Here is a 21734-nt window from a genome sequence, read left to right on the forward strand (position 1 = left end):
TGAGGTATGTACACATCCATGTATCCAGGTCTCTGTATGAATCCATCCGTTGAGATACGCATAAAGTGATCTCTATAGTATAGCATCTTCGGCGGTATAGGCTGATTGGGTGTAATCCAAGTCTCTTGAGTGTATCGCTGCCATAAACCCTGCTGAAGGACTCTGTTCCTCTCACTGTGAGAGAGCTGGATGTGTGGTGCATGTATATCATACTGGAAAGGTGGCAGGTGATCTATGTCAAGACCATGTTGATTGAGCCACTGTATCATCTGTGAATACCATGATCTCCTATCTCCACTCTCTGCGAGCTGCCTGGACGCCTCAAAAGCTCTATGTGAGAGTCGATATGATGGCATATCTCTGATCCTCTGTATGAAGTAGATCGTCTGGAAGAGGGCCTCTACTAGCATAGGAGGTGCAGCAAACTCCGTCTGGACAATGTCATGTGGGACAGAGGGTTTGTTGCGGATCATCCATGCGAGCATGAGAATCTGAGGCCTCTCTATCTGAGACCATGTGGAGGTGGCGAGCCCAGGTGCCCATACTGCTGCAACATACATCAAAGCAAGGGTGACTAGTGTGTCAAACAACCACCCCTTGGTGCGGAGCTCCTGGAAGTGTGCCTGGTGACACTGTCTCTCTAGCATGGCCAGAGCTGCATACCCTCGTGTTAGTCTATCCCTGGCTGACTGTGCCGTAGCAAATCTTCTTGGCGGAGTCGTAAATGTAATCCCCAGGTACACATGAGTCTACCACCTCTACCTGTCCTGTTGCTAGTGTGAAGATGGCCTGTCCTCGTCCTCGAACCGGCCCTGAGGTGTGGAAAATCATGGCCTTGGTTTTCCCAAGGTTCACTGTAAGCCCCGTCTGTGTGGAGAAGTCGTCGAGTGCATGGAGATGGTGCTGTAGTCCCATCTGCGACTCAGAGACCAGAATAATATCATCTGCATACAGCATAGTGTGGACTGTGGTACCTGAGATGTCTACCCCGTCCCCACCACCGTGACCAATGAAGTCAACCACTTCATCGATGTATAGCCCAAATAGTGTAGGAGAGAGTGGGCATCCTTGCTTCACACCTATGGTGCTAGCAATAAGATCAGATAGCCCCCCGGGGCATCGTATGCGCCCGAGGACCTGCTCATATAAAGCATAGATGTCCCAAACCATCTCTAATGGGATCCCCAATGACTGTAGGCATTGGAAGAGTCTCTCTCGTGGCATCGTGTCAAATGCTTTGCGGAAATCCTCAAAGCAGCAGTATAATCTCCTCTCGCGCCCTAGCCTGGTCAATCAGACATCTCAGAGTGAATATATGGTCAATAGTGGAGAAAGCTCGTCGGAATCCAGCTTGCCTTGGTGCTCGCAGTCCCTCCTTTTCTGCATATGAGCTCAACTCTGCCTCGAGCACTGCGCCATAAAGTTTGGCCAATGTATGACCAATCATGATAGTCCTGTAGTTGCTGGGGTCTAGCATGTCTCCCGCTTTGTGGAGAGGCACGATGGTGTGAATAGTCCACTCAGCTGGTAGGCCCTCCACTAGTGCTCTATTAAAGAGGTGAGCAACAAAGGGTCCCAGTGTGTCAGCTGCATAAATAAGATGCTCACTCTATATACCTGTGTGGTCAATCGATCTCCCATGCTGTAACCCGCGGATAGCTCTCTCTACCATCGAGGCGGTAAAGAAATTAGAGGTGGTAGGGCGGGACTCCTGTGGCTGTGGTATGGGCGGCTATTGAGGGATATGGGAGAGGCTCTTTGCATATGTGTGCCATGTGTGTGGATCCTCGATCGGGGTATGAGGGCGAGGCTCTCTCATCCTGCGCCATGCAATGGCTGCATCTCTGCTCATGAGCAGGTGGTATATGTTCCAGTACTGTGCCTCCTCATATGCACGCCTCTTACGGCGTGTGAGGGTCCTCATCTGTCGGCTCGCATGTCTCTGTGTAATGGTCCTCAGTGCTCTCTGGGCACGGAGGTGTCTATATAGCTCTCTGCACTCATCATCATACCACCGGTTCTGGGGCATGCTCCCAGATCTATCTCTGTGTGCAATGTGCGTATGATGGGGGAAGCTGCGGGTGGCGGCCGTATGTAGTAGAGATGACAGCTGGGTGGTGAGTGTGTCTAGAGGTGACAGGGGATCCATCTGGAGTAGCCCGTCATATACATGATGCTCGTATATGTCTGCCAAGTCATGGGTGAAGTAGAAAGTTGTATGTGATGCCTATGTGGGCTGTGTGGGTGCTGGTGTGGAGCTCGCCAGTGACAGTAAGAGGTACGTGTGATCCGCAACAATAGGACAAGGGGGGATAGTGAAAGATGTCACTGCCTATGTGGTCTCCATGGACCCCGTGATGTAGTCCACTGTGCTCCCTCCCCCCCTGATCGTGGTGGAAAGCATGTCAGTGCTCCTGAATCCTGCCACTGTCTCATCCCGTTATAAATAACGAGATGGTGTCGCGCTTCTGCATATGGTGTCTCTCCCAATGGCCGTGTGTCCTCCTCCTCCCCTCTACTCTCCTCCTCTGCTGTCATGGCATATCTCGATCCTCTAGGAGAGAAGTAGCATAGAGCAATGTATAACACCCTGCTTGCCGAGAGCTGCAGTCTGATCCACATGTTTCTAACCTCCTGGTCACGTGCTACCACCTGTAGGCGCTCCTGTAGCTCTCGCTTGAAGAGTACTGCTATACCTCCAGATCCTCTCGATGTGCTTTGCCGTGTGGTCCCAGTGTATGTAAACTCCCACTGATAGCCCTCTACTTTGGGTAGCCCCCTCTCTGGGCGTCTTTGTAAGTAGTATGATGTCCCGTCCCTCCATCACCTTCTTCCCAACATGTGTCCAAAGTGCTCCATTGCAGTTCCAAACTGCTATGTGTATCTGTGAATCTGGATCTTCCATAGCCGATGTCCCATAGGCCGCCTGGCGCTAATCGGTGGCCTTGCCATCGATGATGACACGGCCATCGCGATAGAATGCTCTCTTGGCCTCTTTCCGAGCCTGTAGGACTCTCGGCATGCATGTTTTCCTGTGTTCTATTTGCATCCTTGTAAGGTCGTCATCCAAATAGATGGAGAGAGAGATATTAAGCGTTTACTAAAGACCCAATGGGCCTATGAGACCAAAGTGATACAATAATGTCCATGGCATATCTTATCATGGAATGGAAAATAAAACAGAAAGAAAACATAAATATAGCTATCTTACTGGGGTGATACAAAAGTGTCCATGGAAACTCATCTTGGAATACTAAGATCATAAAAACATGGGAGCAACATCAGCTCTGAGTAGATGGTATACCACTCTCCAAAATGTCAAGCATGGGGCTGACGAGTATGGCCGAGAGGTCTCCCTCAGCTAGCTATGTCACATGGAAAGGTAGCTCGATGGCGGTGGAGCATGTCCTGGATCTGGAGCTGATTAGGTGATCGCGGTTGACGGGGGGGTCGAGGGCGTTGGGCACCTTGGAGTGCAGAGGCTTGGTCCGAGGTAACTCCTCTTGGGCGATGTAGGTCCACAGAGAGAGAGAGAGAGTTATATTAACGTCTACAGAAGGCCCCAAGGGCCTATGAGACCAAAAGTAATACAATGGTACCATGGATATACTGAGCCATGGAAAACTGAAAGGAAAAGTAAGATGAAAACATCTGACAGTACATGTGATCAAGAGATGATCTTGTGTAGAGTGAGATATGGTCTGATCAGCTAACGACGATACCTGCCTCGGCGAAAGGGATGTGATGGTGGAGTGAATGTCAGGCCTCTGTGATGGGAGCGTGACATGTCGGCGGAGAACCTCACGAATCTGTCTCTGTGTGGTGGAGGGTTCTGATGCTCTGGGTCAGGGACGTCTGGCTTGCAGAATGGATCGAGCTCTCTCACTAAGAACTCCTCTGGGGTGTGGAGCTGGAGCGTTGATATGGGTGGTGGGCTCTGATGTCATAGTAGAGTAACTGTTGTGGGCAGTGGAATTCGATGTGGATGTATGTACTACAAAGAAATCTGTGATGGCTCTCTGTGAGGTGTCTTGTCGGAGCCGGGGCTGTCTCTCAGCATGCTGCCTCAACACTACATCCCTGTGTCGTCTGAGCTCCATCAAGTACATGCCCAAGCACCTCTGATCCTCAAACTGTATCACCCATGTGAGTGGTCCGAATCCCTCTCGGAAGAGGCAGTGGAATCTCCTCCGTATCTCATAGTAAGCCGGGCAACTGAGCATATAATGGGCCTCATCCTCTACTGCTCGTGTGATGCATACTGTGCATGTCCTCTCCTCATGTGGGATATCCTCAACTCTTCTAGTCTCTACTCTGAGGCGGTGGGAGGTACCTTGAGCTGGCCGATCGTGATACGCATGGCATGTGACGTGTGTCTGTATGTATCCCGGGATCTCAAAGAATCCATCCTCGGAGAGTCTCAAGAAGTGATCTCTGTAGAACTCACACTTCTTACCAATCTCTGACGGAGACACCCATGTCTGGTGTATGTGTAGCTCGAGTAGATCTAACCGGATGATCCAGTTGATCTCCTCATGTGAGAGATCAAGGTATGGGGAATCCAAGCTATACTGAAACGGGGGGAGACGGTCCATCTGTATGCCATGTACATGAAACCACTCGACTACCTCATAGTACCATTCATGTGTCGGCAATGGTGGTGGCTGTGTTGCTGAGGAGGAGGGCAGTCCAGCTCGTCTCAATCGCTCCCTCCCTCTCACCGTATAATTGCATAGAGGACTCTAGTGCTAGGCGTGGGAGGCGATCTCTATCAAGTGTGTATACATGCTGAATATAAGTGAGTCTGAAAAAGGGCATTTGTAACCAGTGGGGCCGTAGTTACTTGGGTCCTTGGGATCTCTTGCTTTGTGGATGGGGACAATGTTGTTGGTAGTCCAGGAGGGTGGGAAGCCTTCGCAGAGTGCTCTGTTAAAAAGACTGGCAAGAATGGGAGCCAGTACGTGGTGCCTGTGGGCAAAATGATTTTCCGTGTAGATCCTCATGATCTTTTGCTCTCCCATTATGCAGCTTTTTAAGAGCCCTAGTGACATTGGGGGAATCAAAGAGATAAGATGATGTAGGCCTAGGGATGTGTGACATTTGTGGTATAGGTTGGTTTGGTACATCATACAATTGTCGTGCATAGGCTTCCCAAAGGCTAGGATCTGTGCTAGGTTTAGGTGCTCTTTTTTCTTCCAGAATGTGCCAAGCTTCTGAGTTGTCCTCGCTCAAAAAGAGCTGGTATAACTCTTGTTCTTGTCTGGCGAGAAATGCCTGTTTCTTTCGGCGAGTGAATGTATGGAAGATGCGTTGCATCTTATGTGCTGAAATCAGCTCATGTTCCCTCTCACGTAAGAGGTGAAGCGTGGTGGTTTTGCACTCTTCATCATACCATCCATTCTGGGGTTGCGATCCAACTGGCAGACTTGCTGTGGAGCATGTGGTATAGGGGAAGTTGGCGTGGGCGGAGTCATGGATGATGAAGGAAAGTTGGGATGTGATGGTGGAGATAGGGAGGGATAAGTCGAGAGCTGAAATGTGGCGGGGGAGAGAGAGAGAAGCAAAACTATTTAAGCAAGTATCCATCTAGCATGTATAAATCCAATAGTTTATAAGAAAGCAAGAAAAGGAAAGAGAGGAGCTCACAAGTAAAGTATTGCAAGGAAATCATTATGTATTGCTTATTGTAAAGAATGACTTACATACAAATGATTAGTTTTCATAGTAAACTTAAAAATGGTATGGCATCTATTACTAGTCTCAAGCAATTCTGCACATGGAGTCCATACACTTTCCGTATTTGACATTAAGCATAGGGTAAGAAATGCCTTTCAAGTATTTTTTTGGACACTAAAATGTTTAAATAAGAGAAACATAAAGCCGAATTTTTTGTCATGCCTTTAGGTACACACACACACACATACATACAAGATTATGACCAGCCTTGTGTTCGCACACATTGATGTCTCGAGGTGGACAAAGCTCAATGTCCACCACGAAGACCTTATTCCCTTTGTTCAAAGAGAGAAACCAGCCGTGTGTCCATCCTAGCTTGCGCTTCAACTCACTTGATCTCTCTGCCTGACACCCATGGTGGACATCTCATCTCTCTCTTCCTTTTCTCTCTAGATGTTGGAGCCCCTCCTTCATGAGACTCTTTGGCTGTATTTTCTGCACCTTCTCCTTTCCAACACCATATTTAAGCTTGCTAGTGTGTTTTCGAAGCTTCCAAGAGTGTTTCTAGGTGGTATTCACTCACCTACACACTCCCAGTGACTGAAGTTCACCAAAACAGTCCTTAATTTTGCTTTTTTTTTTTCTTTTGGCTGAAAACCCTAAGTGCACTCTTCCTTTCTCAAGTTGAACCATTGGGGAAGCTTTCCGAGGGTTTCCTTCATTCACTTGAAGACTTGTGTCACGAAGAATCACAACAGATTGAAGATTTCACACTCCAGATACTTCCATCGCGAAGACTTTCACTGTCATCGACTCTACTTGCAATTGGTAAGCTTTAATGCTCAATTATGGAAGCAAGTAGTAGGAGGGAGGAGGAGGACTCCATATTCACATACTCTGTGTAGTGTTCTCTTGTCCTACGTGCTTTCTTGGAGATTGTTCCTTGGTGGAACAATAGAGGACAGATGGTAGAGAACATTGACACATGAGAGGGTAGTGTGAGTTGCATATCTTCACCGACAACCATATTGTTTGCAATACTGTATTCATATGCATTGGTATGGAAATCTAGTAAGAAATGCCCATGGTACTAGGAACTTGGTTCTCCCAAGATCAATAAACATTATTTGAGGGAGGGAATGGCCGTTCCGGCTCATTGTGTGTCTCTTGTCAATTCAACAAATTACATCTTGTATTGTGCTTGTTGTTCATTAAATCTTGGTGTATTTAAGTGTATTGATTAAAATTGTGTTCAACCAAGGATTTCACACCTAGCGGTGGAATTATATATATATATATATATATATATATATATATATATATATATATATATATATAGAGAGAGAGAGAGAGAGAGAGAGAGAGAGAGAGAGAGAGAGAGACGCATATACATGTGTATATATATATATGTATATGTATATGTATGTTTGTATGTTTGTATGTGCGTATACACACACACCCCCACACACACACATGTGTGTGTGTGTGTGTGTGTGTGTGTGTGTGATATGTATATACATATGTATATGTATATGTGTATGTTAAATATTAACATTGATTAACCAAGTGCTAGGTTGTTGTGTAAACTAGCACTCTATTTATGCTTTAAATAAAGCGGTTCCAATGTGTGTGAACAGTCTTTTGTGTGGGAACATTCTCTTAGAAGGATATAATGTAAAGTAGTGATAAGTGGCAAAGTGACACCTATTAGGAACACTTGGCATCATATTTAGCATATGCATATGCATATGCTCCAGGTTTCTCTTATTAAAAGAACCTATCTCTAAAATGAATTTATGCTTTCCATTATTGTTGTATTTCCTCAATCTCTCTGTCCTTATGCTGACAATCTTGTTGGTTATCATCTCTCTCTCTCTCTGTGTGTGTGTGTGTGCGCGCTTCCCACTATCGGTGTGCTTGCACACTTTCCTTAGGCATACCTCACTAACAATTGGTGTCAGAGCCCTTTTCTCCAATTGCCTAGCTACATTTAGTGGGGCTCCATGCACAGAACGAGCCTCTGCTTCTCGCCGCCAGCCTAGAGTCAGGCACCGCCGCCCAAAGGCTATCGCTGTTGTGTGCGGTCGTTCAGAGCCCGTCGGCCAACTAGACAGGTAGCACTACTGCCTAGCCAACCAAACACTACTGGTTAGATGGGGGCCATAACTACATAGATCACCACCACTATTGGCGGTGCGACTGCATGCTCCACCTCAGCTTGCGCCTGCGTCCACTGTTGGCTCTTAGGCTTTATCTGTTGTTGTTCCACCTTGGCCTAGGTAACGTCTCTAAAGCTCTATCAAGTTATCATTCAAAGGCTTCTTGCTCTCTCGAGTTATCATTGAAGGAGCTTCTTGCTGTGTGTCTTGTGCCTTCAAGAGAAAGAGAGAAGAATTGGATCAACTCACACCAAGATCTTGCATCTTGTTCACAATGGTACATGTATTTTGAGGATTTCTTTTGCATGCTTTTTTTTTTTGATAAATTCAAAGCCTTTGTGCTGCATATTTAGGTATTCTTGTTTATAAGGGGGGGATTTGTGAAGTGGAAGCATCCTTAGGCACTCTTGTACTTTTGCATATCATCTAGGCACTCCCGTGCCTGTGCAACACTTTCGGAGTCTTGTGTTAATTCATTGAAGTATACATGGTGTTTTTTGGTATACTTCGGCGATTGGACCTTCAATCTTGTCATATCTCGGTGCCTTTTGTGCATACCCCCTACCTCTCACCTTCTCTTACTTTTCGAATTGCTCACATCAAGGGGGGCTTTCCTTCAGCTTTGGGAAATCCTATATTGTGAGAATGTCGCAAAGAGAAAATACCATTGAAATTTCCGGGGGTTTGGTGGGTTCATGACATCTAAAGGTCGGCTTGATGGTCCTAACTACTCATTATGGAGCTTCATGATGAAGTGGAGTCTTGTGTTAACTCATTGAAGTATACATGGTGTTTTTTGGTATACTTTGGCGATCAAACCTTCAATCTTGTCATTTCCCAGTGCCTTGTGTGCATACCCCCTAGCTCTCACCTTCTCTTACTTTCCGAACTGCTCACATCAAGGGGGGCTTTCCTTCAGCTTTGGTAAATCCTATATTGTGAGAATGTCGCAAAGAGCAAATACCACTAAAATTTTCGGGAGTTTGGTGGGTTCATGACATCTAAAGGTCGGCTTGATGGTACTAACTACTCATTATGGAGCTTCATGATGAAGAATCTCCTAATATCCAGGGGACTATGGGAGATTGTGGAGCAAGAGCCTCGTCTTGTAGCACCCCAACTCCTCGAACCTCCCCAGCAGCATCAAGGGAGACTCAAACTGTGGCACATGTGGTGTCAGGCATTTTAGCACCGCCTCCTGGACCCACCGAAGATCAAAGACGGTGGGATGTCGGTGATGCTCAAGCAATGGCCATGATTGCTGTCTCAGTCAAGCGATCCATTGTTCCTCATATCTGATATTTGTAGCTTTGCAAGGGATGCTTGGGTGGTCCTTGACGCCATGTTCCAGCCTCGCAATGAAGCACGAGTCATGTACCTAATGTGGGAGTTGGACAACGTGACCATGAACAAGGGTGATTTTTTCAGAGATCACCTTACCAAGGTAACATACTTAAAAGAACAGCTGTTGAATATAGACGAGGTACTTGATAACAGAAAATTGGTCACCACCATTCTTAGCTCCTTGTCTTGTAAGAGTTTCCATACTTCTCTGAATCTCACTATGAGAGGAGGAGGCACACAGTAATATACAGATTGATGCAATGATTGACGGAAGCAGTAATACTTGTCAATCTGAGGCAACTGGAAAACCAACCGATTGCGATTAATCCAGATTGTCCAAAGTATCCAAAATCTTGCCTAGCAAAGAAAGAAGCTTTGTGGTTAATTTCCTTGCCAATTTAGAAAAACATACGCACGAAAATCTGGTAGTTAAAGACACTAATAAGTGATGTAAGAACTCCTTGGTATCTGTGGGATTCCATAACAAGTGTGGAATGGTCTTATTCAAGCACGGACACTATATGCATTTGGTAGTAGCAAATTTTTTTTTGGCATATTTGCCAACACAGAGTACTCTTGCAATACATCTCTATAGGAAAGTCTTTGTTTGAGTTTGAGGGGGAGTTTACTATTTGATATTGCTTGCAAATTTTGCTTCCACCATTTTTCTGTTTTGTTTAATTGCCATTTGCATGCTTTGAAAACCATGACTGAGGGATGATAAATCTATAAATATTTGATGCTATAATTTGAGCAAAACGAATTGTAGTAGAAGTATGGAGCCCTTCTCTATGTAATGTCTAATCTTGCAATCAATTCTCGAGGGTCATGCAATACATCTTGAAAGGGTTGCATTTGATTGTTTATTTGCTACCATGTAGTCCTATAATAATGCATACCCAATTCCCATCCTATTTGTGATTGTTGAAATGACAAGACCCCTTCCATCACGAGATATCGCATCCTGCACAATGTTTATACCTTTAGTAGATAGAAAATAAGCTCTTCGAGGAGTTGTAATGGCCAATGGAACAGTAAAGACTTTATCCCAATATGTATTTTCTTGCCTCAGAGAATTTCCTATTTGTGGAGGTCTCGTAGACCAATGTAAGTATTGCAACACTTCTTTCCAATTAGCAATCAATTTGCTTGTGTATGGGCAACTCGGAATCTTGCCTCGCACACGCCCAAAGACTATGTCTTGGTATTGTAACTACCATTTAGGAAAGGAAGAAGTTTTAGGTTTTTTACACATTTCTGTTACCATGAGCGTCCAAGGTTGTTCCTGAGACAAGAAAGTAGGTAACATTGTTGCTTTTCTTGCCAACACATGATAATGAATATTTAGACATTCAGTCCACCATGCATTTTAGGTGAGCAAACCTTTTGATACCTTAGCAGCCTCAGCGTTTTTTGTGTTCTTTTGATCTCCACAATACTTCCCTTGTCTGTGACATGAAAGAAGAAATTTGTTTTTTTAAAAAACCATATCAACAATTGCAAGAAAAACAAAACTGGATGTATGCCATGAGAATAGATTTCACAATGTGAAGCCTGCCATGAAGTTGCCATGTGGGTAATTTCCGATAATCTAGCTTCATTTGTATTTTTTGCATTACCCATTTAGTAGCAGCCAAGTGAGAGACATTCCAACCCAATGGATATCCCAAATGTCTGACAATTTTAGTGGGTGGGAGAATTTGCCCAAGCCATAAAATACTTTGCCAATCTTCTTCCCTTAAAGGCAACAATTTGATTTCTTGAAGTTTATAAACAATGATGCAACCTCACCAAATAGCTCGAGAGCTTGCTTAAGTATACATAGATCATTCTGGTTATTTTTTTGGGAAAAAGAAGGATTCATGAGAATCAACCCGAGCAACCAAGACACGACCATGTGGCAATTGCAACCCATGTAGATGTCCATTGTTAGTGAGTTTATTCATATAAAGAAACAATGGATAAGTCGCCATCGCATATAACAAGGCACTCAAAGGGCATCCTTTTTGATTGGTTTTTCCAACCGCTAGGGAGAGGACAATCCTTTTCCCAAAATACATGTTGCCATGCTATCTTTATATAGCCAGTAAATGACATTACACATTTTTTCTCCGAATCCAAGTATTATCATTACTGCTGTGGTATAATACAGTATCAAAAGCTTTAGTCACATCAACTTGCAGGAACAGACATCTAGCTCTGTGTATTTCACATATTCTATCCCCACATATACATTGCAAATATTGTCTGCGATTTGTCTTCTGGGGACAAAACCATATTGTGTCAGATGAAGACCCCTATTCAAGATGTTTTTGATTCTAGTAATCAATTTGTAGACTACCGTATCAATGTAATAAGTCTCCAATTTGCAATATTTTGACATATTTGTTTTTCTAGCACCAACTTAACCAAACCCTCTTGCCATAGGATGGCATAATTCTGTGTAACCATGATTGATTGATCATAAGCAAGAGCGACTGTTTAAGTATATCCCGAAATTGCAGAAAGAATTCAAGAGTTAAGCCATCCCATCTCGGGGATTTCCGTTCGCCTAAAGATTTAATTGCATTGTGCTCTCTCTCTCTCTCTCCCTTTGGAGATCCGCAGAGATAGATTACTGACTTCTTTAGAGGGACTACCCGGGAGGACACACAGCCGACAGCCCAGCAGTGGGCACCCCGTGGGACTCTAGTTGAGAGAGCTATCCAGTTGGGCAGATCCAAACGCCCGAGGGTTCGCGGATCCTCACATTGAAGACGGTGCCTACACCAGAGGATTCAGAGCATCATTGCGAGGCATCGGGCTCGTCCGACCAGGCATCTCACTATGGCAGATATCCAGGCCATCCGGCAGAGACCCATGCTAGAGCTCCTAGGATGATTACCACTCCAGCCATATACTGTTGTACTCACTGTCACTTTTGTACTCCCCCATATTCATGTATTCATGTATCCATGTACTCATGTACCCCATTTTGACTAGTAGCATTAGCTTCCCAATCTCCCTAGTTGCTGCTTCCGGATGCTCCCTACTGATGTATTGTAGGGCTAGATACTTACCTTTAGTTCTTTCTTTTCTTTTCCAGACAGTGTATCAGATGTCACATGGTTGTAACTTTGGTCTCATAGGTCACTTTGGCCTTTTGAAGACGTTTATATAACATTTCATTTCATTTCATTTTCTCTCTCTCTCTCTCTCTCTCTCTCTTACACACACACACACACACACACACACACACACACACACACACACACACACATACATACATACATACATACATGTATGTATGTATGTATGTATATATCACTCTTACACACACGTGCACCCCCCCTACCCTGAATATATAAATGTATATATAAATAATATATGTGTGTGTGTGTGTGCGTACATATATGTGTATGTATATGTATATATTTACATATATATCTATATGTATGTATGTCTATGTGTGTGCACATACATACATAAACAGACCACAACATGCCTATACATGTTCATTTGTGTTTGGTTGTGTATATGGATGTGCGTATGTACGTACGTGTTAACACACATGCAGCAGATGCTTCTAGTTGTCATGACGGTCCAACTTTGGACTGCTTTTTGGAATCTTTTTTTTTTCAGGTCGGTGAAACTGAGCCATTTGTTTTAGAGCTTCTGAAAGCGATTCCATCAACAATCATGGACCTGGAAAATCATCAAATTCATTCCTTTTATGAAGCTGTAAGCAGCATGTTTTAACGATACCTAGGCTACACCATGCCAGGGGGTAGTTTTTAATTAAAGATATAGCTTTTTTTATAAGTTTCTCTTGACATGGAAACACTCGATGATGGTCCAAGGAAGTGAGTTGCCTCTAGATCGAGTTAAGGTGCACACAAGATCCTGATGAATCATTAATGACCATGTGCATTTATGTGGATGTGGCAGGTGGGATTTATGATTCAGGCTGAAGGAGACCCTCAAAAACGGGAGGAGTACTTGCAAAAGCTTATGGAGCTACCAAACCAGGTATTAAGGCAATTTGAATCAACGACTGGAGTATGAGAATGTTGATTTTGCACATGTTATTCAAATGTGTTTTTGCATGATACATAATGGTTGGAGTTCTTACTATATTTTATAAAAAGAAACACGTCTGTTGTTTATACATCGGATGCAGCGATGGATTGAGATAATTGGCCAAGCCCAGCAAAGTGTGGAGTTTTTAAAAGATCAAGAGGTTATTAGAACTGTGCTCAACATACTGCAGGTGTTGGACCATGCCCTGATATATGCGTTTGTAAATTATGCAGTGGTTTGTTGATTTTCTATGCTAGCGTTTTTCCTTCAACTTACTCATTTTTATGATGCAGACAAATACAAGCGTGGCAAGCTCGCTCGGGCAGCCTTTCCTTTCACAGATTTCACTGATATACCTGGATATGCTAAATGTCTACAGGTACTTGTCTGTTTTAAGAGTATTTGCACATTTGAGCGTGCTGGGTGGGCTAGATTGCCTGTAAAATGGGCCATGGATATGCACTTAATGCGTACCTGGCCAGACAAAGTGTCTATACACCCCATTTGAGTGTCACAGTGGAAAAGGAGGATGGATGGGCAAGATTTCTAGGAATTGCGCAAACGGCTGTACACGTATTGCATACTTGGGGAGCCAAAGTATGTAAACACCCTAATTCTTTTCACTTTGATTTTTTTTGTTTTGTTTTGTTTTGCAGAATGTACAGTGAGCTCATATCAGGTAGCATAGCAACAGGGGGTCCCTTTGCGTCACGGACGTCTTTTGTTAAATTGTTGAGGTAGTTTTTTTCAATGTGCTGTGTGGTCAAAGCCTCAATGTGCTCTTTACTGACGTTCCTTTGTCTAACTTCTTTTTGGGTTCCGTAAATCATACCTTGGTCTTGTTCTTTGATACCTCCAGGTCAGTGAAGAAGGAGACGTTAAAGCTCATCGAGACCTTCGTAGACAAATCAGAAGATCAAGAGCTGATTGCCAAACAGTTTGTCCCTGCAATGATGGATCCTATCCTTGGGGACTATGCCCGCAATGTCTCTGATGCAAGAGAATCCGAAGTCTTGTCCTTGTTTGCAACCATCATCAACAAGTGTGTTTCCACCCTTTTATATTGTGATTCGTATCATCTTGTTTGCTGAAGGATGCTTTTGTATTGAATTTCATTGCTTGTGGTGAGTTCTAGCTTAATCCCTCGAGATAAAGCTAGAGATTAATGTAGCACATATGAGTAAGCATCCCTGAGCAATGGATTAAGGATGGTTGGGATAAGGGAGGTTTTCAATGACATGCTGCAGGTGTCTGTAGTTTGTTTCATTTTGATTTCTTGAAATGTATTATCAAAGGACTGTAAGGGTGAATTTGATGTATGTGTGGGTGGTGGTAACAGGCTTAAAAGCGCTGTGCTTGATGATGTGCCTCTCATTTTTGAAGCAGTGTTTGCTTGCACCCTTGAGGTAAAAGCTTGAAACATGAAAATAATTGTGCCTGGGTATAACCGAGTGTATGCTTGGTCTGGTAACGGATGAGTTCTTTCTCTTTGTAACAGATGATAACCAAAAATTTTGAGGACTACCCAGAACATAGGTTGAAGTTCTTTTCACTACTTAGGGCAATAGCTAGTCACTGCTTCCGGGCACTTTTCAAACTATCGGGTCAGGTACAAAGCAGAAAGAAAATCCATGTGATTATTTGCAGTTTGTCTCTTCTGCATTGTGGGAAAGGAGAGGTAGGGGGGATAGAAAATCTCTGTACAGAGTGCCAAGCTTACATTTGTTTGCGTCTACCAGCAATTGAAACTTGTAATGGACTCTATAATATGGGCCTTCCGGCACACTGAGCGGAATGTTGCAGAGACTGGGTTGAACCTTCTCCTTGAAATGCTCACAAATTTTCAGGTACACTGCTCACCTTTGTATTAATATGCCGATGTGTACAGGCATGCTTGTCCACTGAACTATTTCATTTTTGCAACTTACTACATGTCCATGGACAAGGGTGAATGAATGCCTTTGCCTGCTCCACTTTTCCATCCTTGTTTGGGGGTGTTACACAAGTTTGTGGTGGGCCTCGTGGCAAAAGCGTACCCTTCTAGAGGTGGATTGGGAGTTTGAATCTTACTGGCCCCTACCAAAGGTAAGTCCTTCATTGCCAGAGGGGTGTCCAGGCTGTCTGTGCTGGATGAAAGTTTGGTGATCTTGTCGATGTGTGGTGGGCCCTTAAGATGCGTCAGTGTGGACTTTTAAGATTGAATGTGCTGGCCACCAATTTTGTGGGAACTGCCATTTTAATGTCCAGTGTTGACCATGTGAAGTCATCCTTAGTGCCAGGCCTTGAATTGAAGCTTAGGAGTCCATCTTTTTCTTCTTCACATTTTAATTATCCTGGCACCCTTTTCTATTTTCATTTTTTTGACAAGTCCAGGCTTCCATAACTGAAAATACTGAGCTTCCCCTTGCAGCACCATGCTCTTTCCATGGGACTGTGTGGCAACTGGAATCCTGGTAGGGGTGGCTGGGCACAGCAAATGGGAAGTGTGGGATCCCCAGCAATGCAGTCGACATATATCACATATATGAGGGCTTGACATGGACAGCCATGGATGACCAAAACAAACAGGAGGGGGTTTAGTTTGAAAAGATGAGATAAACTTATACATGTCAAGTTATTTCACAAATTTCAGCGCTGTTGCACTAGTGATTGACGCCAGCCTTGATTCATGTTAAAAGTGGAGCATGCCTGTCGTTTTTTACTCTCGAGGCCGGTTAACCATCATGACCGCCAACAGCTTCTGACCCACCAGCATGACTGTGGTCCCATGGTGGGCAGTGATTTGCCTGAGTGATTGCCCTGAAATTTACCTATGTGCTGATGCTTATGCTGTTTTATGATGTTGGCATTGATGCATTTGGTATCATCAGATAGGCAGTCCTAAAGTTCCGTCTGTGCATGTCTGGCAGGTGTCTGAGTTTTGTAACCAATTCCATCAAAGCTATTTCCTTACCATCGAGCAGGAGATTTTTGCAGTGTTAGCTGATACATTTCACAAGCCAGGGTTTAAGCTACACGTTCTCATCTTGCAGCATCTGTTCTGCCTGGTAATACCCATTCCCCTCCCTCCCTCTCTCTCTCTCTCTCTCTCTCTCTCAGTTTTTGTGTTTCGGAAGTAGAGTTCGTGGCCTTTTGAAGCTGTTTTGGTTGCACAGATATGTTATTGCAAGAGCTTTGTCTGCCACACAGGTCGACTCTGGAGCACTGACGGAGCCTCTATGGGATGTGAATTCCTTAGGAATTACAGCTTATCCAAACAACTTTAGTTTTCTTCATGATTACACAATTAAGCTATTAAGCTCCTCTTTCCCCAACTTAAAACCATCAGAGGTAAACTTTTGTATTGCTTTCTTATATGATATGTCCAAATTGCATGTGTCTGTGAGGATTGGATGCTCTGGCGGAGAGGCATATGTAAAAGAATGCCAAGGTTTAAAAAGAGATTTTTCTGGCATGCAGGTAAAAGCCTTCGTTGGTGGCCTTTTTGAGACAAGGCATGATCTTGCTAGCTTTAAAACTCAACTCCGGGACTTCTTGATACAGTCCAAGGAGTTTTCAGTTCAGGTAAGAGAGAGCTAGGTGTGGTGTCCAACAGTTTGAGCCTATCTAATGGCCTACTTATTCTGCTCTCTTTACTGTGTAATTGACAGGATAATAAAGATCTTTATGCAGAAGAGGCTGCTGCTCAGAGAGAACTAGAACGTCAAAGAATGCTAAGTATACCAGGATTGATTGCACCAAGTGAGCTGCATGATGAAATGGGGGATACATAGGTTCTTCTTTTTGGTGTTAGTGGGGGGACAGGTTTGTGAGTTAGAGCTTTTATGCCAGGACTCCGATCAAATCTGTTTGTGGGTTTTCTTTGTGAGTTTTTTTTGGGAGGCTGGTTGGGCCAGCCAACTGAGCCATCCTAAACTACTAGTGATACTTCTGGACAGTCCAGGGGCATCTTCTTATAAGGTTCAGGGAGTTCGACCTGGTAAAATGCCCTTTGAATGAAGGCCTCACCTTCTGTCTGCAGTAGTTGAAGTAGAGAATGCTCCAAACACATTTCAGATTGATCTCCGTGTATGACTTTGGGCTGCCTTGCAAGACGTTGGTTCTTCCTCTTTGCGAGGCTTCCACTATCATTTTAGAGAACAGGGGGAGATCAATGTTAGTGGCAGGAAGGAAATGGCATTCTTGCTTTTATCAGAGAATGCCATGATAAAAGGCTTGGTTTGGCAATGACACCTCACCTGTGTAACAAAATTGAAGGTCATTCATGGATTCATGTTCTATGTATAAACAGTTCATTGGATTGAGTGGTGTGCTTAGGTTGGTAGGATAAACCTCAGGCCCCACGTGTTTCACTCCTCTTTTTAGAAAGATGTTGATGTTAATGTGTAAGCACACCAGACTAATGAGGCGGGTAATTGATAGCACACGAGCTCGAGGGGCTTTGATATGGGTTTGGGGTAAAAATAGTTTGCCTAATAAGCAACTTGTGCAGAGAAATAAGCTATGCATTTGCAATGTCCTTCTCATTACTCCATAGGCTGTTCATGGTAGACTGCTGTTTGTTTTCAATATTTAGGAAAATGCCTAGACATTGCAGTTAGCCTGTGTTGATTTCAACATCTATTTGTGAAGAGCAAGCCACTATGTGAAGGCCATGTAGTACATTAGGACGAAGAAGTTGGGCTCCCTTGATCGCTCTCTACTCCTTTTCTTGCGCGCAGTTACCTTCATAAACACGTGGCACACAGTCCATATCCTCAAATAATTCCCATCACAACCAAGAATTCCCTTCAGAAGTTTGATGTCTTGATAGAAAATCTATTGACCCTTTCTACTCACATTATAGAAAACTTTAGAACATTACGGTTATATATATATATATATATGAATCAATACTCCCTTCCAATAGTTTGATGTGTCTTCATGTAAGAAGTAATGGCCCTTCCCATTCACATTATAAAAAGCTTTAGAACATCCTAACACGTAGGCCTATTACAGTTATAGACCTCCGTGTTATAGCCACATTCCAAACTACTTTGTGTTGTTATTTGCAGGTTTTCAATGCATTGGCTTTGCCACCTATATTTTAATGTAACAATGGGTAAACCAAGCATGGCTTTCTAAGCTTGTGAATTTGTCAATTATCAAAATTTTCCGGAAATGATAAATTTAAAAGGAGCATTTTGATGCTTACACCTTGAAAGTGGAAAGATAAAGGGGGTGTAAAAAACCTGCAGAAGAGAAATTATACTTCTGCTAACTTAAAAGAGAAATTTCCAAGATATAAAAAAGAAAGAGAAACGTGCATGTAAAAGCGCCAAGGCGGGATGGAACCCAAGAAAGCAAACTGAAGTGCATTTTGCGAGTGAAAAGATAGTGTGCAACTATATATATATATACATATATCTACGTACACATGCATATGTAAAAGAATTTATATATTTATATATTTTTGTGTAAGTGATGTATTTTATATGTATACGTATGTCTCTTTACATGTGTATGTTATTATGTATACTCGTTTATATATATGTGTACTTGTATGTGTATTTATGTGTGTGTATATATATGTATATATATACATACTTGTATATGTATATGTGTTGCACATAGATATTTGCATGTATATGTGTAAACACATACGTATATGCATATATATACATTCTTACATGTATATGCATATACTTACATACATGTATATGTACATATACTATCATGAACATATGCATATGCACGTGTAAATATTTATAGACACAACACATAAATTCATATCTAGGATTTAAACTACACTCTATTCTCACTAACTAATGACTAAATATATGCTATTTTCTAGACTAGTTCATCCTAAGTTTATCCTTACTCATTAAGTGATAGTGCTTAAAGCTAGTCTTTTTTCGTAAATGTAAAGTTTACAGTTACCCTTGAAGCTAATTAAATGTAATTTCTATACATATGGTTATTGAAATGCATGATTAATATGCTAAGTAAGGAAAGAGTCAACTAAACTTACTTAACTATGTGTAATATTTAAAAACTAAATGAATTAATTCCTTATTTGTGCAATTAAGCAGCCCCCGATGCTGTACTCTTATGCGTATTCTTATCAACCAATTGAATATCCTTTAACGAGACATTAAAGCTAACCAATTTTTTCGCCTAAATTCATGCTATAAATTTCCCTATAATTAGTCGAAAGTTTCTATTCATTTTCTTTTTAATTGGGCTAGTTGTCACCCTAATCGCAAACTCTAGTCAATCAAAAACGAGGCACTAATTCCCCATCTACACAGACAACTATTGAAGATTTATCCTTACTGTATGTTTACTGTTTAGTTGACAAATTCCCAGTCTTTTGGAAAAAGTGAATCAATTCACAAGAAAAAAAAGGCAGGTAATGCTTAATCTTATAAAACTCTCTTTTGTGAGTAAGTGACTTGAGTACGCTCATTGTTGGTTTTAGAACTTATACATATAATTGGCCTTAAAAGCTAGATTCCTCATGTTACAGAATCAATGCCCAGGACACATACAATATATCGAAGATGCTTTTACAATACCTAATAGTGACAGGCTAAAAGTAGTATGCAATATGATTTATGACCAACTCTTCGAGATGCCAGACATGTAGCACAATAATAATTCAAAGTTTTATATTCAAAAAGTAGTTATATAAATTCTTGGAGATTTTCATTACACTCAAAAGATGGGAGCATCTGAAGGTGGTGTTATAGCAATTCAAATTCTATTGAATCTCCTTAAATTTACCCAAGGAGGTGCTAGAGTGCTTCACTCCTAAGAGAGGACCCTAGCACCCCCATGACCAGGTATTATTTTTATTGCTCGGAGTGTCACTCCAAGAGAGGACCCTAGCACCTCCATGGCGGCCAAATATTATTTTTAGTGCTCGGAGTGAAGCACTCTAGCGCCTCCTTAGTTCTTCACTCTCACATTGGCCTACTCAGCTTCTACATGCTCCTAATCTCCATGTCGTGCATATTGCATTAGAATTGGTGGGCTCCTCCTGTTCTGTGGGTTCTTGTATAGATTGCACAGCTTCATGATCCCACACCAATTGCTTGAATTGTACCGCTAAACCAGTAAACATACGTTAATTCCTCCACTAAACAGCTCTTAAAATTGCGTTGATTTCCTAAGCTAATTAACCATCAAGCTTAAGCTAAGACCTAAACTCGTCAACACTAATCTTGCACGCCGCCCCCCCCCCTCCCCCCTGTGCTAAGAAATGGTTATTATTAAGCTTATTGCCTAGGTTAATTGAGAATTAACTCCCTTAACCAATTAGTTCTCAAAACATTAAGTCTAAGCTTGCTTCAATGTATGACACTATTTAATATGCTAATTAAGCTTTAAACACTCCATTAAAATAAAATACGTAGGATATTTTTCCTATCTAATCAAGCAAGCAAGCCACTATTCTCCTATCCTAATCAAAGGCTTTATGCTGCCATAATCCTTCGTATTACCACCCTAATTAAAGAGAATTTTAGCCCCTATACTTCCCTAATTCCCATTCTTATCAAACCAATTGAATCTCCCTTGATCACACAATAAGTCTAACTATTTTTTACTGAAATTCATGCAATAAATTCACTAATTGAGCACTCTAATTAGCAAAAATGGTTCCAATCATTTTCTTTTATAATTAGGCTACAACTTCACCCTAATTTCCTACTCTAGTCAATTAAGAACAAATCTCCTACTCTAGTCAAACAAGAACAAGGCACTACCTACTAATCTACACAAACAAGTACTTTATCTACTTGCCGTGCTAGCACTTGACCTTTTTCATTGCAATTTTCACATGCTTGAGCATCGATGCAGCTAGGGCTAGTGTTTATGTGCCAATTAACTCTTTTACAAAGGATTATTTTTTATGGTCTCATTAAAAACACAATGGACCATAATAATTTATAAGGTTTCAGAGAGAGGTCATCTAAAACATGGAAAAACGCTCACATATGGTACCAAAGCACAACATTGTTGGGATAATTGAGTTACAAAACTCACTGAACTCAACCACTGCAAAATGTATCCTTACAGCTCACCGTAGTTGTATCTTATCTTTAGCTCACCATTGCAAGCTAACCTTCATAGTTTAACTAACCATTGCAAGCTACCCTTCATAGCTTAATTGTACAACTTGAGAGCTCAATTAGAAACTAATAATTCTTCTTTCATGGGTCAAGTTTAAACTGCCTCTTAAACTCTCAATTCCTAAATATTTCTTTATTGAGAGAATATTTAAACTCTTTTATGGTTAAGATTGAACTGACTCTTAAACTCTAGATTTCTCTATTTAGAGCTTGTTTGTGGGACATTCTCACATTGCCCTTATAATTTTGAGTGTGGGCATGGAGTAAGCTTCTTTGAGAGTCTTTGTGCCTTCTCTTGTTTCTCTTTGTGCCCTATTCTCTCTCTCTCTCTCTCTCTCTCTCTCTCTCTCTCTCTCTCTCTCTCTCTCTCTCTCTCTCCCCC

The 21734-nt window shown here is 42.3% G+C and overlaps 1 protein-coding gene across 2 annotated transcripts in view; it reads left to right on the plus strand.

The window, feature by feature from the left end:
- The window catches only part of LOC147612044 (protein EXPORTIN 1A-like), an 83986-nt gene extending 66236 nt beyond the window's left edge, over positions 1-17750 (plus strand). The window contains exons 20-32 of one of the 2 annotated variants that reach the window (XR_015263639.1): positions 12801-12899; positions 13107-13187; positions 13339-13428; positions 13532-13617; positions 13895-13975; positions 14098-14280; positions 14578-14644; positions 14737-14847; positions 14978-15085; positions 16148-16285; positions 16394-16568; positions 16698-16802; positions 16889-17750. Coding sequence is in view for 1 of the 2 variants with exons in the window: in XM_086783879.1 (XP_086640005.1) it covers positions 12801-12899; positions 13107-13187; positions 13339-13428; positions 13532-13617; positions 13895-13975; positions 14098-14280; positions 14578-14644; positions 14737-14847; positions 14978-15085; positions 16148-16285; positions 16428-16568; positions 16698-16802; positions 16889-17011 (1413 nt within the window). In the remaining variant the exon portion in view is untranslated. The remainder of the gene's footprint in view (positions 1-12800; positions 12900-13106; positions 13188-13338; positions 13429-13531; positions 13618-13894; positions 13976-14097; positions 14281-14577; positions 14645-14736; positions 14848-14977; positions 15086-16147; positions 16286-16393; positions 16569-16697; positions 16803-16888) is intronic. The other variant, XM_086783879.1, reaches the window with a different exon arrangement.
- The last annotated feature ends 3984 nt before the right edge of the window (positions 17751-21734 follow it).

The sequence above is a fragment of the Cibotium barometz genome, chromosome 46 (assembly GCF_041138505.1).
Source record: "Cibotium barometz isolate CiBa-2024 chromosome 46, ASM4113850v1, whole genome shotgun sequence".
Lineage (NCBI taxonomy): Eukaryota > Viridiplantae > Streptophyta > Polypodiopsida > Cyatheales > Cibotiaceae > Cibotium > Cibotium barometz.